The sequence below is a fragment of the Cebidichthys violaceus genome, unplaced genomic scaffold (assembly GCF_023349555.1).
Source record: "Cebidichthys violaceus isolate CVI_PGR_0920_01 unplaced genomic scaffold, fCebVio1.0.p SCAF_21, whole genome shotgun sequence".
Classification (NCBI taxonomy): Eukaryota; Metazoa; Chordata; class Actinopteri; order Perciformes; family Stichaeidae; genus Cebidichthys; species Cebidichthys violaceus.
The window spans coordinates 6,497,513-6,511,002 of record NW_027176384.1 but is presented as its reverse complement, the minus strand read 5'-3'; the positions used below and the strand labels follow the sequence as shown (position 1 = coordinate 6,511,002).

Below are 13,490 nucleotides of genomic sequence, written 5' to 3'. Positions count from 1 at the left end.
GGTTTACTGTGTGGCAATTTAGTGCCCCTCTTGAGCTAATAGGCCTTTCAACCAACACGATAAGGGCCCTTAAGTGCCACTGCTTTCTTACTTGAATTTGAGACTCTGTCTTGAAGAGTGGTCCTGTGTCAAAATCAGAATCCAAGACTTTTACTTTCTCAAAGTATTTTTAGGTTAAATGAGGCCCAGCAGCTCATTCAGGGCCTCCAGGCAGGTGAATCTGGCCACAAAGTGACAGTGATTTCTGTGAAAGGTCCAATATACATAACTGTTTAGTTTTTCAAATGTGACTTCAATGGGGGGTTTTTTCAAAGCTGTAATCACCACAAAATTCCAAAATTATACTTTGATCTAGCCTGAGTAGTTATATTATAATATTGTATCATTTGGGGACTGACCTGCTCTTAAACTACAGTTTATGATATAAAAAATATATATGATTATGTGAACATCTGATGTGATATTGTCACGGATATGGGAAATCTGGCTCAACTGTACTATTCTTCCATGTACAAATCAAACAAAATAGAGTGTACTGTCTCTTTAAGGGCTGTCACTGCTCGCGCCTTGCTAGCCTCCCGCTGCTTGTTATTTTCTGCAACAAGATGGCTGTCGTTCCTGAGAGCAGAGTCCTCACTTTCGGCGTTTTTAAATGGAGCTCTTACTCCTCTACGTATTTACCCGAGTGAGTAACGCAGGCCTGGCGTATGCATTAGGTTTTGAGGACATAAGTGGACTTTTATCGCTTCAATGCAATAATGTTTCTCCCAGCCGGCCTGACTGGCCTAGCTCGTCTGTGGTCCGAGCCAGCAAGCGTTAGCTTTGTTAGTGGCGGTAGGGGCGTTGGGGTTTATACGGTGTCGCCCCATGGTGATGTTGATCCTTTCAAGCGTTTGTGGTACCTATGAAGGATTGTATGTCTGAGAAGACGGCAATAAGATATCTCTCTGGAACGTGTAACGAGTCATTTAACTTCGATCATTCAACAGATAACAATTAGTCTCTCGTGCACTACCCCTCCGTTAAAGGCACACTTTGTTTACGCCAGTAATCTATTTTCTCCTCTTGAGAAGAGCTTGTTTTGGATCTGCAGCCTACATTACTTTGAACTGACACTAGTTCAGAATATTTAAACACTCTTGATTTGATGCAGCAATGTGCGGTCCGGCACTCGAGTTTGTAAAAACCGAGCGTCCCCGTCAGCTCCCTCTACTTCATGGCTAAAGTAACTAGCTGCTGTTATCCAACCAAAAAGCTCTGCTTTAGCAGCAATAGCTAATCAGCTTCTCTGCCGAATACTTGTTATTTGTGTTGTGAAACGAACGTTTTACGGGTGGCATACATAAAAACACTGTAAATGATGCAATTTACAAGATAAATCATGCATAGTTTCAGAGCCTGTTGCTGGTTCAACACTCACACAGACACAGGTTAGCTGTAGCTAGCTAACAACAACAACAACAACAACAGCTGTCTCTTAGCTCATATGAACTTAACTGTACTAACAAAATGGACTCATTTGACCTGCTAGCACAATTTAGCTGGCCTGCATAAGTATTGCTATATGGTTCCTTTACTGTTACAGCTACACACTCAATCACACACACCATGTTGGTTCTGCCCCCATAGTGAATTGTGATTCCTGTCTCATAACTTAGATGGAACATTGTCTACTGTTTCTCCAGTATTTTGCTGCTGCGATGTCCCACGTGGATGAATAAAGTCTATCTTTCTTTGTGGGTGTTTCTTAGGAATATCTTGGTGGACAAACCTAATGATCAGTCTTCCAGGTGGTCTTCTGAAAGCAACTACCCTCCACAGGTAGGCCCACTGCTGTTTGCTCAAACTGTCCCTTCCCCGTACTTCACTGCTCCAGATGGTGCGTGACGGAAGAATTGTCAGTGTGCATTAAGAACAAACTGTGAATTTCAGAGAGGCTTGTGGTTCCTTTGTTTATACTGTTGGTGTATGTGATATTATCACTATTACAACCAGTTCCCACATCTTTCTCATTGCTTTAGAGTCTCTAGTTAGCCTCTCAGGTCATTGACCTTTATTCATTTGATTGACAGAAAAAATTCTGGGCTAGTTGACCTCAGTAATTTGATATCTTGATGATGTAAGGGGAGGAGCAATTTTGAGTGATGTCATTTTTATAATTATGTTAATGATTCAGATAATTAACACATGTCAGTTTACTGTCGTAGGTTATTTATTTACTGGCACTTTGCTTCGGGAAAAGTCATTGTCAAATAAACAGCTCATTAACATGGCTAAGATTTAATAATGAAATTGCCTAACAGGTAGTGAGGTTTTTGTCTGCTTAGGGAGTGTGTCTATGTTCCTGCATGATCAGTACCTCCGCCGGTGCCATGCCATTAACCCGAAACCCCAATGGTTGGAAAAAATGTCCCATTCGACCAAAAGCCCACTTGTCCCGAAAACAGACGCCAATTGTTCCGAAGTCCCAATGCTCAACAAATACTATAAACAGAAGCACGTGGCTTATTGTTATGCAGAATGATGTCACCAGACCCTCCAGGTGGTGATATTTATTTTTTTACCATGGCCAAGGCATGACATGACCCGCCCTACTCTACCTCTGATAGGCTTACTCTGGTTTTCTTACCGTTACTCTAACCAATCTCTCTCCTCATGCCTAAATCTAACCAGCCCAACCAACAAAGGCAACAAGGACTAGACAGTCTGTCTGTTATGGGTATTGTTCGCACGATATCTAAAAAAGCTTTAGACAGATTTCAATGTGGGCCAAGGATGGGATTGAGGGAGCATAGGGCCTAATTTGGTTGGACAAAAAAAATCATCAGTTACTGAGTAGGACTTTCATTGACCAAAGAAATCCTATGATTAACTAGCACTCATACCATTTTGTCGACTAATCAATTAGGTGATTTAATCCACAAAGAATTACACAAAAGCACAACTTAAAATCGTTAGCTCATAAGTTTGTTTGAAATAAGTCATTCAGTGTGATAAAAGCATGAAAAGTGACTAATTGACAAAATATATCTAAGAGAGGGTGCCCTAGTGCTGAGGGAACATAGGGGCAGAGGGTGCTAAGGGGACAAAGGTGTTGAGGGAACTTAGGGTCTGAGGGAACTTAGGGGCTGAGGAAACTTAGGGTCTGAGGAAACTTAGGGTCTGAGGGAACTTAGGGGCTGAGGAAACTTAGGGTCTGAGGGAACTTAGGGGCTGAGGGAACATAGGGGCTGAGGGAACATAGGGGCTGAGGGAACAGGGGCAAGTTGTTTGTCATCGTGTCTCTTGAACTCATTGACTGACGATCTGAGTTTGAGGTTAAATCTGAAAGTCTGTGTTGTATGGCAAGAGGAAGTGAAACATTTCAAAACAATGGTTAACCACTCACCAGGTTGAACACGCCACTCTCAAAATCCTCACGATATGTCTAGTAAAGCAGCTGGTAGTATAGTAGCGCTGAGAACAATTGACATAAGCAAAAAATAAATACGCAGTATGATTTTATAAGCAGAGTTTTTACTATGTTATATTATAATTTGTTATCTTAACATATTTGCTGAAAACTCAAATGTAGTCATATTTGCAGCAGTCAGCCAATTCATTTACAAGTTGTTTAACTATTTGCTGTGCATGTCTAGTGTGTTGGTGTTTGCCAGTATCCGTTTTAAAAAGCAACATTGGTATGAGAACTGAAATGCTTAGTTGAGTGAAGCTACAGAATAGCTATCAATGTTGAGTCATTCAGATATTTGTATGTGGCCATTTCATTTTTTTGTCACTTAATTAATACGACTGGAGCGCAATCAAAACATCATAGTACTTAAATACCCCAAAAAATTCCCTTCTTGAAAAATGTAACCTGGTCTCTACCATCATTGATTTATATTAAATATATAAATAAATATTGCATGTCACACTAAACAAGACAGTGAACTTTACTCAGAGAGGAGAGTTGGGTGAAGTTCTCTTTAAATCAGTGTCCAAAGTGGAACAATGCTGTGGCGGGATCACTAGTTTAATTTTTGAAACTGTTCCCATAAAGTAAATGCAGTCAAAATCTGTGAAAACTGGCTCATATATTTCATTGTTCAGAGGGAACTCCCAGTGTCGGCTCACGTTATTCATATCAGAGCATTACAAGACAAAGATCAAATGGCTATTATACTTTGTTCCTCCATCGACCTAAAGAAAAGGTTTTAGTTTTGCATGTTAAGATAATGATTCATGTGTATATGTGATAAATATTAAGTTCATTATTCAAGTTAAGTTATAAACAAAGGGCTAGTTAACTTCTAGTTAACTTCTTTTTCAAACATATATTTACTTATTTAGGTAATTTAGAATTGGCGGTATACACTCACTGTTCATTTTTATTTTTTTCTTGTTTTGTTTATTATATGTTAAAAATAAGTATATATATATAATGCAATGAAACCAAAGTGTGTGCCAAATCATTATGTGTTAAACACACGCATCATGGTGGGAGCTTGACGGGATGATCAGGACGTAGGAGCGCATGTTGACTCATGACAAACTGGAGCCAAAGAACCAGATCAATGCCTGACAGGAGAGTCAAGTCTTTTATTTTCCATCGATTATAAAGGCTGACAGTGAAGTTCATGTGCAAGGACTTGTGAGTGACAACGGTGTTTATTAACGTTGCATCCCAGTCAGATGAATATTAATGAAGAGGATATGGATTGATGTAATATCTATGAGTGAAAACATTGGTGCCTGGGGTTTATTAAACGGCACATTGACTCCATGTTCCCGCCTCTCCACTGGCTCTGGCCTAATGGCCGCTGATGATTTGTCAGTAGAGCTTGTTAGAGCACCAGTGACTCATGGATGCGACTCATAGAATGTGTGTAACTCCACTTAACTGACACAGTAGATCGACCCCGATGCGGCCATTATAATGAGATAACAAGTAAATCGGTGGCTGGCCTGCCGTAAGTACAGGCAGCTTCCCGCAGACCTCCACGCACGGATGGAATCATAACTCTGCTTTGCCTTCAGTCTGTTTCATGACTCCTGTCTTCTTTTCTCTTCAGTTTTTAATCTTGAAATTGGAAAGGCCGGCAATTGTTCAGAGCATCACCTTTGGGAAGTATGAGAAGACTCACGTGTGCAACCTCAAGAAGTTTAAAGTGTTTGGTGGGATGAGTGAAGAAAACATGACAGAGCTTTTGTCCAGGTGAGATGTTAAGCCAGTTCATTTTTTTGTGTGTGATTATTGCAGTTTCAGTGTCAAATTCCAATGCCATTTGTAGCATTGTTTTTTTTTTATCTTTTGAGAGAACTTTTGATTGTTTGAAGCTTGTTGGGGGTGATGGACAGCCTGTGACCCATTGGCTATAAAGTCGGTGGTGAAAGTAGACCGGTTTGGTCTGAACGCAGCACCAGGAAGAGGGGACAGCAAACCCACATCAATCTGTCACGATCGCATTTCAAAAAGAAACCACATCTGCTAACGTTTAGGTCAACTTAAACAACAGTTGGTTATGTAAGTTTTCGCTAACATGTTGTTTAAACGCAGAGAGCTCTATATGAAGCCATGGAGGTTGGGGTAGTAGCACCAGCAAGAATGCCAATCTACATTCACCATTGAATAAAGTACTTTGTAATGTTGTCCCTATCGGTTGCATTCCTTCAGTCATGGTGGGCTGTTGGTGACACAGCAATACCGCTAAATATGGGCTGTTGTTATCACTTAATGCCAGGGGATCGGTACCCGGATATTGGGTTACTATGACTTAAGGTATCACAATCTGGAGGTAAAAAAGTTGTGTCAGAGCATCCCTGAAAATGTTATCGGAATTGGGCAGAATCGGTTGACTTTGAATTCAATTCTTGTGATAACAAGATCACAAACTTCTGGAAGAGCTGTAGTGTGGGAAAGTAGAAGAAACAATTCCTTATGCTTTTGTATTGATACTGGGTTAATGTTTTGTCAATACCATACAGTAAATTGAAAATGAATCACATGCAATAAGCCCAGGAAAGTTATCATAATGGGTGATTCACTAAATCCAGTTTCCCTCCATTACCAGACTGCCTGTTTGTTAAAGAAGAAGACAGATTATAGCTGCCATACTGTCAAACAAAGTTTGGTTAATAGCCAGATTTAGACGACTATCCAAACGGTACCGGCATATGGATGCAGTTGGCACCTCAACCACTAATGTGATCTGTGAAACCGCTGCGTCATCTCTGCTCTTTCTTTCTTTCTTTCTCTCTCTCTTCCAGTGGCCTTAAGAATGACTACAACAAGGAAACGTTCACCTTAAAGCACAAGATCGATGAGCAGATGTTTCCCTGCAGATTTGTCAAAATAGGTGAGAGCTGCTGTGGTTTTTAGAAGAGCCTTGATATTACTGTAGGCCCTGGGGCTCCGGACGTTTTTGGAGGGCCTTCACAATACTCCACGGCAACATGAATTCAGATCAAAAGTTCACAAAATGTGAAAGTATGTTTGGCCATATGGAGTCATAGATACGAGAGAAAGCAGAATGAAAATGCCCCCTGAGCTCGTAGTCCTGCTTGTTGGATGTGTGGTGCTGTCCTTGGTGCTGATCATGGCACCGTCGCTGTTTTAGTGACTTAGTTCTGCAATAATAACTGATCCGACTCGGACTGGTTGTGTATGAATAGTAAGGTTTAATAGTGGGGTGAGACTACACCTCTTTGGCATACGTTGCCATCGGGGTTAGGGTTAAGTCACGTCGACTGAACTGAATTTTAAGTGTTATCGTTAACATGCACGTTAATTGTGGCCCAATATTCTTCATGGCTCCAGTAGTGCAAATACTTAATATTATAATTTATAATGTATATTTCAGAAACATTTTTAGCTCATGTTTGGTGAGGCCCCTGGTACTACATGATGGCGTCATTGCTGGTTTGTGTTGGTAAAAAGATACATGGCAAACGTGTCTGTCTTTTGACACCGTTTTCCTCTCTCTCTCTCCATCTTCTCTTGCTCTGTGTCTCAGTGCCTCTGATGTCTTGGGGTCCTAGTTTTAATTTCAGCATCTGGTACATTGAGCTGCACGGTATTGAAGATCCCGATGTGGTGCAGCCTTGTCTTAACTGGTACAGCAAGGTAAGTACCCGGTAGCGTAGGCAGATCCTGCAGGCCTGAATCTGTAGTTGGATGGATTAATCAGCTGGCAGGCGAACATGTAACTCTGAGGTGTCCCTGTAACACAGACACAATTTCACTAAATGATCAAAACATTTTTATTTATTGGTTGATTTGATAAGGGACAGTGCACATTAATAAAAACATTGCTGTAAATGCGCCAGGGTTAGCCACGAGGCAATTTTTCCTCTGTAGTCTATCTATGTAAAAGATATAGTGGAGCAGACTGTAAATAAGAAGTGGACATTGTGGCTGTGACGTCACACATTGTTCTTTTGGACTACAAAGACTTTTGAAGGCTCGAGTTCGGCATTTTAGCCGCAGCCATCTTGGTTTTTGGCCCTTGCCAAATTGGAGCTTCTTTGTGCTTCATTTATGTAGCCAGTCCAGCCGCATTTGCATGTTGATGCATGTTAGTCCCAATGTGTGTGTCCGCTCCAGTAGCTAGTTAATCGTCGCCAGTCCTCACTGCTCTCATACGGCGATGACAGCTGATAACGCCGCCCCGACCCACAGCGTTGAGCTGCCGACTCAGCTGTCATGTTGAGAGCCGTGTGTAGGAAATCATAGTTATGCTCTGTATTTGGAATTTAGCTCCTTTAAATTCATCAGTGCCGTCTTAAAGGATAAATAAGCTTTTTGAACCAAGCTTTTGGTGTTAAGTGTCACCTGAGTTTAAATGGGACTGTTGTTGTCACGTTTGAGTGAACTTCTCCAGACGCGTTGTGGCTAACAGCTGTGGGTTGTGCTTGTGCAGTGATTTCAGCCTATTGCTCTTCTATGTCTCTGCCTATATCTCTTTCCTCTCCATTGTTCCCTCGCAGTACAGAGAACAGGAAGCCATCCGCCTTTGCCTCAAGCACTTCCGACAGCATAACTACACAGAGGCCTTTGAGTCGCTGCAGAAGAAGACCCGGATAGCGCTGGAGCACCCGATGCTCACCCACCTGCACGACCGGCTGGTGCTGCAAGGAGACTTCGACGCCTGCGAGGAGCTCATAGACAAAGCTGTGAGAGGTATCGTGCTCTGCCTGATGGATCTAGTGTAAAGACGACTTGGTCTTTATTCAGAGTTTTCAGTGGTACCTTAATCTTCTTTATTTCTGCTTGCGTTGATCTTTGCCGTATTCGATCCTCTTCTCTCCTTGCTAGACGGTTTGTTTAACCAGTATATCAGCCAGCAGGAGTACAAGCCCCGGTGGAGTCAGATCATCCCGAAATGCAACAAAGGTACAAGCGCCCAAGAAGTCAACCGAGACGACATTAACAGTGAGACCATCTCTTCAAGTGGGATTTATTTCCCCATTTGTCGATCAAACATTTGACACGCTGTGAAAGTGGCCTCGTAGCTAAAGCCCTGCTTCCCTTTGCTCCTCCCATCGTCCCATTCTCCACAATCCCCTCTCTCACTTTCCTCCACGTCATCTCCCACGCTCACACGCCACCCTTTGTCTCCTCCCCCCTCTCCTCTTCGCAGGTGACGGTGACGACAACAGGCCCGGGATGAGGGGAGGACATCAAATGGTGATTGACGTCCAGACCGGTGAGACCCACGTAGCCAGTGTTATGACTCGGCTGTTTAGCCGACGCTATGACTCATATCCTCCTACTCAGACTCCATTACCGCTTAATGAAATGGACCCTCCCTCCCTGTCCCCTCCCCCTCCAGCCCTTTCTCCTCCAAAGAAAACTGTCCTGAGGGCCTTTCTCGTCTAAGAGCGTGTGTCTGTGTCTGTCGACGTTGTCTGTGGCGAATTTCCCCACCGGCCATCTGAAAATCAAAAGCCTGGTGTGTGTGTGTGTGTGTGTGTGTGTGTGTGTGTGTGTGTGTGTGTGTGTGTGTGTGTGTGTGTGTGTGTGTGTGTGTGTGTGTGTGTTTAAAAAAAAAAAGTAGTAATTATAATAAGAATATCGTTGTATTGAGTTAATAATTATAGATCATGATCTCATGCTGAAATGCTGCGTCATTCACGGTTAGACAATATAGTTTATATAGAGTTTCTGGCCTTTTTAATCTAAGCCACACTATACGGTCATATGATCCAGGTCCTTTTTCAAACACTACAGTACACATAATATCTTTCTTTTTTTCTCTCATCCCAAAGTCTTCTATTGATCTTTATCAGTGACTCATTGAATTCCTTTTGGCTTTCACAAATCATTTTCTGGCCCATGCTCAGTTTTGGAGTTGTAGCAGCAATGGCGCAGCTCATTTCCTCCTACACAAGTTTCTGATACAATCACAACTTCGCACACACACTCCCATGTGTCTGAGCCGCAGTGTCCTGTGTTTGACCCACAGCAGAGACTAGCTAGCTTATCAATAGGAGACACAGCACCCGTGTGTTATAAAAAGGTAGTATATCACAGTGCATTGAATGTGTCCATACACCACTGCATCTTTGACTATGAGCAGTTCCCAAATGTGTTTTTAGAATATTTAAAAATGATGATGGGTGGGAAAGTTACATTCAGAACCAAGAAAAGTGTTGGATATCCCAAAAGATGAATGCCCCGAAGCCGATTGACAGGATTGTGATTAAAACAAGATAATCGTCATAAGATGAATATTGTGACGCATTCTGGTTTGCTGTGATGCTCTTGGTTGGTAAATCTAGCGCACCCCTTCCCTTTTCAGCAGTGAGCTTTCGGCCCACCAATTTAAAAATAATTTTAAAATGTACTAATGTACTGTCAATGAGTAAAAGTGTTAAATAAGCAAGATTTAAAAATGTACTCAAATAGTCCTGATTATGATTTGCTGTATTGTGTATACTATGAAAGAATAATTAAACACATTGTTTCGTATAAATATGCAATTTACAAATTTGTCTGTAAAAACTGACTCCATGTCAACCCAGCTGACCTTTGGGAGCTTTAAATACTTAAGGAAAGCATTGTTCACAATAACTGTGACTATTTCCACTGAGTACAGGCATGGTAGTACGCTGGAGGCAGTGCTTTCCAAAGCAGAATGCAATCCCTAAGAGGAGGTTTAATGTTTGTCCGCTCGCTTGGTCCCCACAGAGACAGTCTACCTGTTTGGCGGCTGGGACGGCACACAGGACCTGGCTGACTTCTGGGCTTACAGTGTTCAGGAGAACCAGTGGTCCTGCATCTCCAGAGACACAGAGAAAGAGGTGAGTGGGGTTATAAAACATTTTGTCAAAAAGAACTCTGATGGTTATTGACAAGAGACACTATGAGCTCTGTCTGTCCCCTGTGTACAACTCAGAGCGGTCCCAGTGCCCGCTCGTGTCACAAGATGTGCATCGACTCCCAGCGGCGTCAGATCTACACGCTGGGCCGGTACCTGGACTCCAGCGTCAGGAACAGCAAGTCCCTGAAGAGCGACTTCTACCGCTACGACATCGACGCCAACACCTGGACGCTACTCAGCGAGGACACGTCCGCGGACGGCGGACCAAAGCTAGTGTTTGACCACCAGGTAGCTGGAATCCGTCTCTGCTTGCACCTCCCCGACCTCTTATATTTAATTTACACATCCAATCCCATTCAAAGCTTACATTTGTAATTGGCTAGTGAAGGCCACTCATTTAGTCAACCCTCAATGATATGAATGGGGTGGACAAAATATTAGAAGCACCTCTTAAAATAAAGCAATTATGTAACAGTTATTGTAGTGAGTGGCAGAGCGAGCTGTACCCAGCATGCAGTTCGAACTAAAAATAACTTCAGCGCACACTGTCTACAGAGGAGGTGTGAGCAGCACATTAGCAGAGCAACAAGATGCGTTCAGGCGCGGTATCGATTGCAGGTCATTGTTGTCACTGTAGTATCGTGTCAAACAGAGGAAAATAGACTTTAAAAGTGTCATACATTACCCAGACAAGATCTCATTGTAATCCAGGTGTTGCAAAGTCTTGAAAGGTTTCTAGAAATGCAGCCTTTCTTTTGCAAAAAACAGAAGCTGTTTTTGTTTCAAAACAGGTTTCAGTGGAATCTCGGATTGTTTTCTTCAAGACGGACTTTTGTAAAAAGCGCCCAGCATTCATTAATTAACTGGATAAAGTCGATGCTTAGCTCTCACACTTCCTGTTTCCTCCGCCTCCTGTCCCCCGCTCTACCTGCAGATGTGCATGGACTCGGAGAAGCACATGATCTACACGTTTGGCGGTCGCATCCTGACGTGTAACGGCAGCGTGGAGGACAGTCGGACGTCGGAGCCGCAGTTCAGCGGCCTGTACGCCTACCACTGTCAGGCCGGAACATGGAGCCTCCTGCGGGAAGACTCGTGCAACGCGGGGCCAGAGGACGTCCAGTCCCGCATCGGGCACTGCATGCTCTTCCACACCGTGAGTCCAGTATTCACATTTTGGGTTCATTTCTATTGCTGTTAGGAAAATCCAGCCTGCTCAAATCAAATAAGACAAGTTAGCGTGGATTCTAATTCTCCGTTTTTGTCTCTTCTGTTTCCTACAGAGAAACCGCTGCCTGTACGTGTTTGGAGGTCAGAGGTCAAAGACGTACCTCAATGATTTCTTCAGCTACGATGTGGACGGAGACCACGTAGAGATCATATCCGATGGCACAAAGAAGGACTCAGGCATGGGTAAGTACACCGTTTATATTGATAAAGTCTCACTTCTATAAAGAAACAGCTTGTTCTGGCAATCTGAAATTGTTCTTTTATTAAAAAAAGAAGATTGTGTCAAAACAGCTTCCACTATTATTTCCTATGCACACGCTCACACTGTTGACAGCTGGACGGGTGTCGGCACTTGTTGATTTTCACCAAAGAGTGCGTCTTTGCTAACTTATCGGAGAAGTGTAATGTGATGGGAGAAAATGCCAGAGCAGCAAAAGTGTTTTACAATCATACTGCTCAGATGCAATCAGAGATCCCCTCAAATGTGTCAAAATAGGCTTCAGCGAGTCACCTGCTCTCAGAGTGGGCTGCAGGGTGTGAACCTTTTCTGCACGGATGGGTTCAGATATAGTCTGCTGTAATATTAGTAGGATTATACTGCATAAACACACACACTCCAGACTGTGACCAATAAGTCTAATTATGTGACTCTTTCTGAAGACACTGCCGCTAAATCTGATCTAAATATTTACCAGGAGCACCAGTGCTACTTGAGAATAAATGAATTCCATCACAGTTGGATCAGTTAAATTCATATGAAAGAGTAGCTCAAAAGACTCGACTGCACAATATTATTAGTTGGTGTCTTTATTTAAAAAAAGCATCTGACTTAATTATTATGCTCTTTGTGACTTTTCCACGTTATTTCTGTAGATTGTGTGCATATATATACAGAAATAACGTAGTGTTTTATTTTAAACTAACAAACTAACTATAAAACCAAAGCTTTTATCAGTAACACAGTTAAGATGAGAAAAAAGAAAGACAGACTCCTCCTCCTCAAACACAGTGTAAGCAGACCCTCTGTCTGCCGACCGCTCACCTCCCTGTCCTGCCTGAGCCAGAGGCAAGGAAAGAGAGAGAAATTAAACAATTCAAATGCGTGCACGGGTAAAAGGGAGCAAGAAAGAACAGAATGTGTCTTGGCAGGAAGGAAGCACAAACTGTTCTCTCTTCCCCTCTCGGTCTCATAACCAGTCTTGCATGTTGATGTGTGGCTCAGCAGCAGCAGCATCTCGCCACGTCACTCTTGACACCTTGACCTGTAACCCAAGCTGGGAGCTCTGATCAGATTAAGCTCATTTAGTTGATATTACTTTAATGAATACATTTTTGACTGAGTTTCACCCGCAGTGACGTTTGAAGTCTAGTTTTTGTTGCCTCTACAGAAAGAACAGGTCTGACTTGTTTTGAGATTGACTTTTATTATATATATATATATATATATATATATATATATATATATATATATATATATATATATATATATTTATATTTAGGGGTGTGTGTGTGTGTGTGTGTGTGTGTGTGTGTGTGTGTGTGTGTGTGTGTGTAAAATCCAACTGACTGACTTAAGTTTGCTTTCATAGAAACACAACAATGCAGCCATATTGGAGAAAATAATTGCTGCGTGAGCCATAACATACTAGGGTTGGGCTATGTGGCAAAAATCCTCTCTCCTGATATAGGTCATTTCCTATCTCGCTAAATATCACAATATAACATGGTGATGGTGATTCAATAAATACATAGTCCATGTGTTATAACCATGAGGTAAAGCCTGTTTTTGGTTACTCCTTACAAATGAATGACAAATTAGTATTTTCTCATTTAATTAAGACTTTATTTCAAAATCATCAGATTTTCTTTTTTTTGTCATTTATTTACATTTTTATTCATTTAAACATATTAACATTATACGTAGGTACAAAATTGGGTTTGTCAGACAGTAAATTC

General features: G+C 42.1%; 1 protein-coding gene across 2 annotated transcripts in view; it reads left to right on the top strand.

The window, feature by feature from the left end:
* The first annotated feature begins 601 nt into the window (after positions 1–601).
* mkln1 (muskelin 1, intracellular mediator containing kelch motifs) overlaps positions 602–13,490 on the top strand; it is a 20,979-nt gene continuing 8,090 nt past the window's right edge. Inside the window, exons 1-12 of one of the 2 annotated variants that reach the window (XM_068717075.1) lie at positions 602–685; positions 1,752–1,821; positions 5,055–5,197; positions 6,250–6,338; positions 6,996–7,105; positions 7,969–8,161; positions 8,297–8,374; positions 8,622–8,687; positions 10,172–10,284; positions 10,380–10,592; positions 11,239–11,460; positions 11,588–11,717. In XM_068717075.1, the coding sequence (XP_068573176.1) occupies positions 606–685; positions 1,752–1,821; positions 5,055–5,197; positions 6,250–6,338; positions 6,996–7,105; positions 7,969–8,161; positions 8,297–8,374; positions 8,622–8,687; positions 10,172–10,284; positions 10,380–10,592; positions 11,239–11,460; positions 11,588–11,717 (1,507 nt within the window). In that variant the 5' untranslated portion in view covers positions 602–605. Of the gene's footprint in view, positions 686–1,751; positions 1,822–5,054; positions 5,198–6,249; positions 6,339–6,995; positions 7,106–7,968; positions 8,162–8,296; positions 8,414–8,621; positions 8,688–10,171; positions 10,285–10,379; positions 10,593–11,238; positions 11,461–11,587; positions 11,718–13,490 lie in introns of both variants that reach the window. The other variant, XM_068717074.1, reaches the window with a different exon arrangement.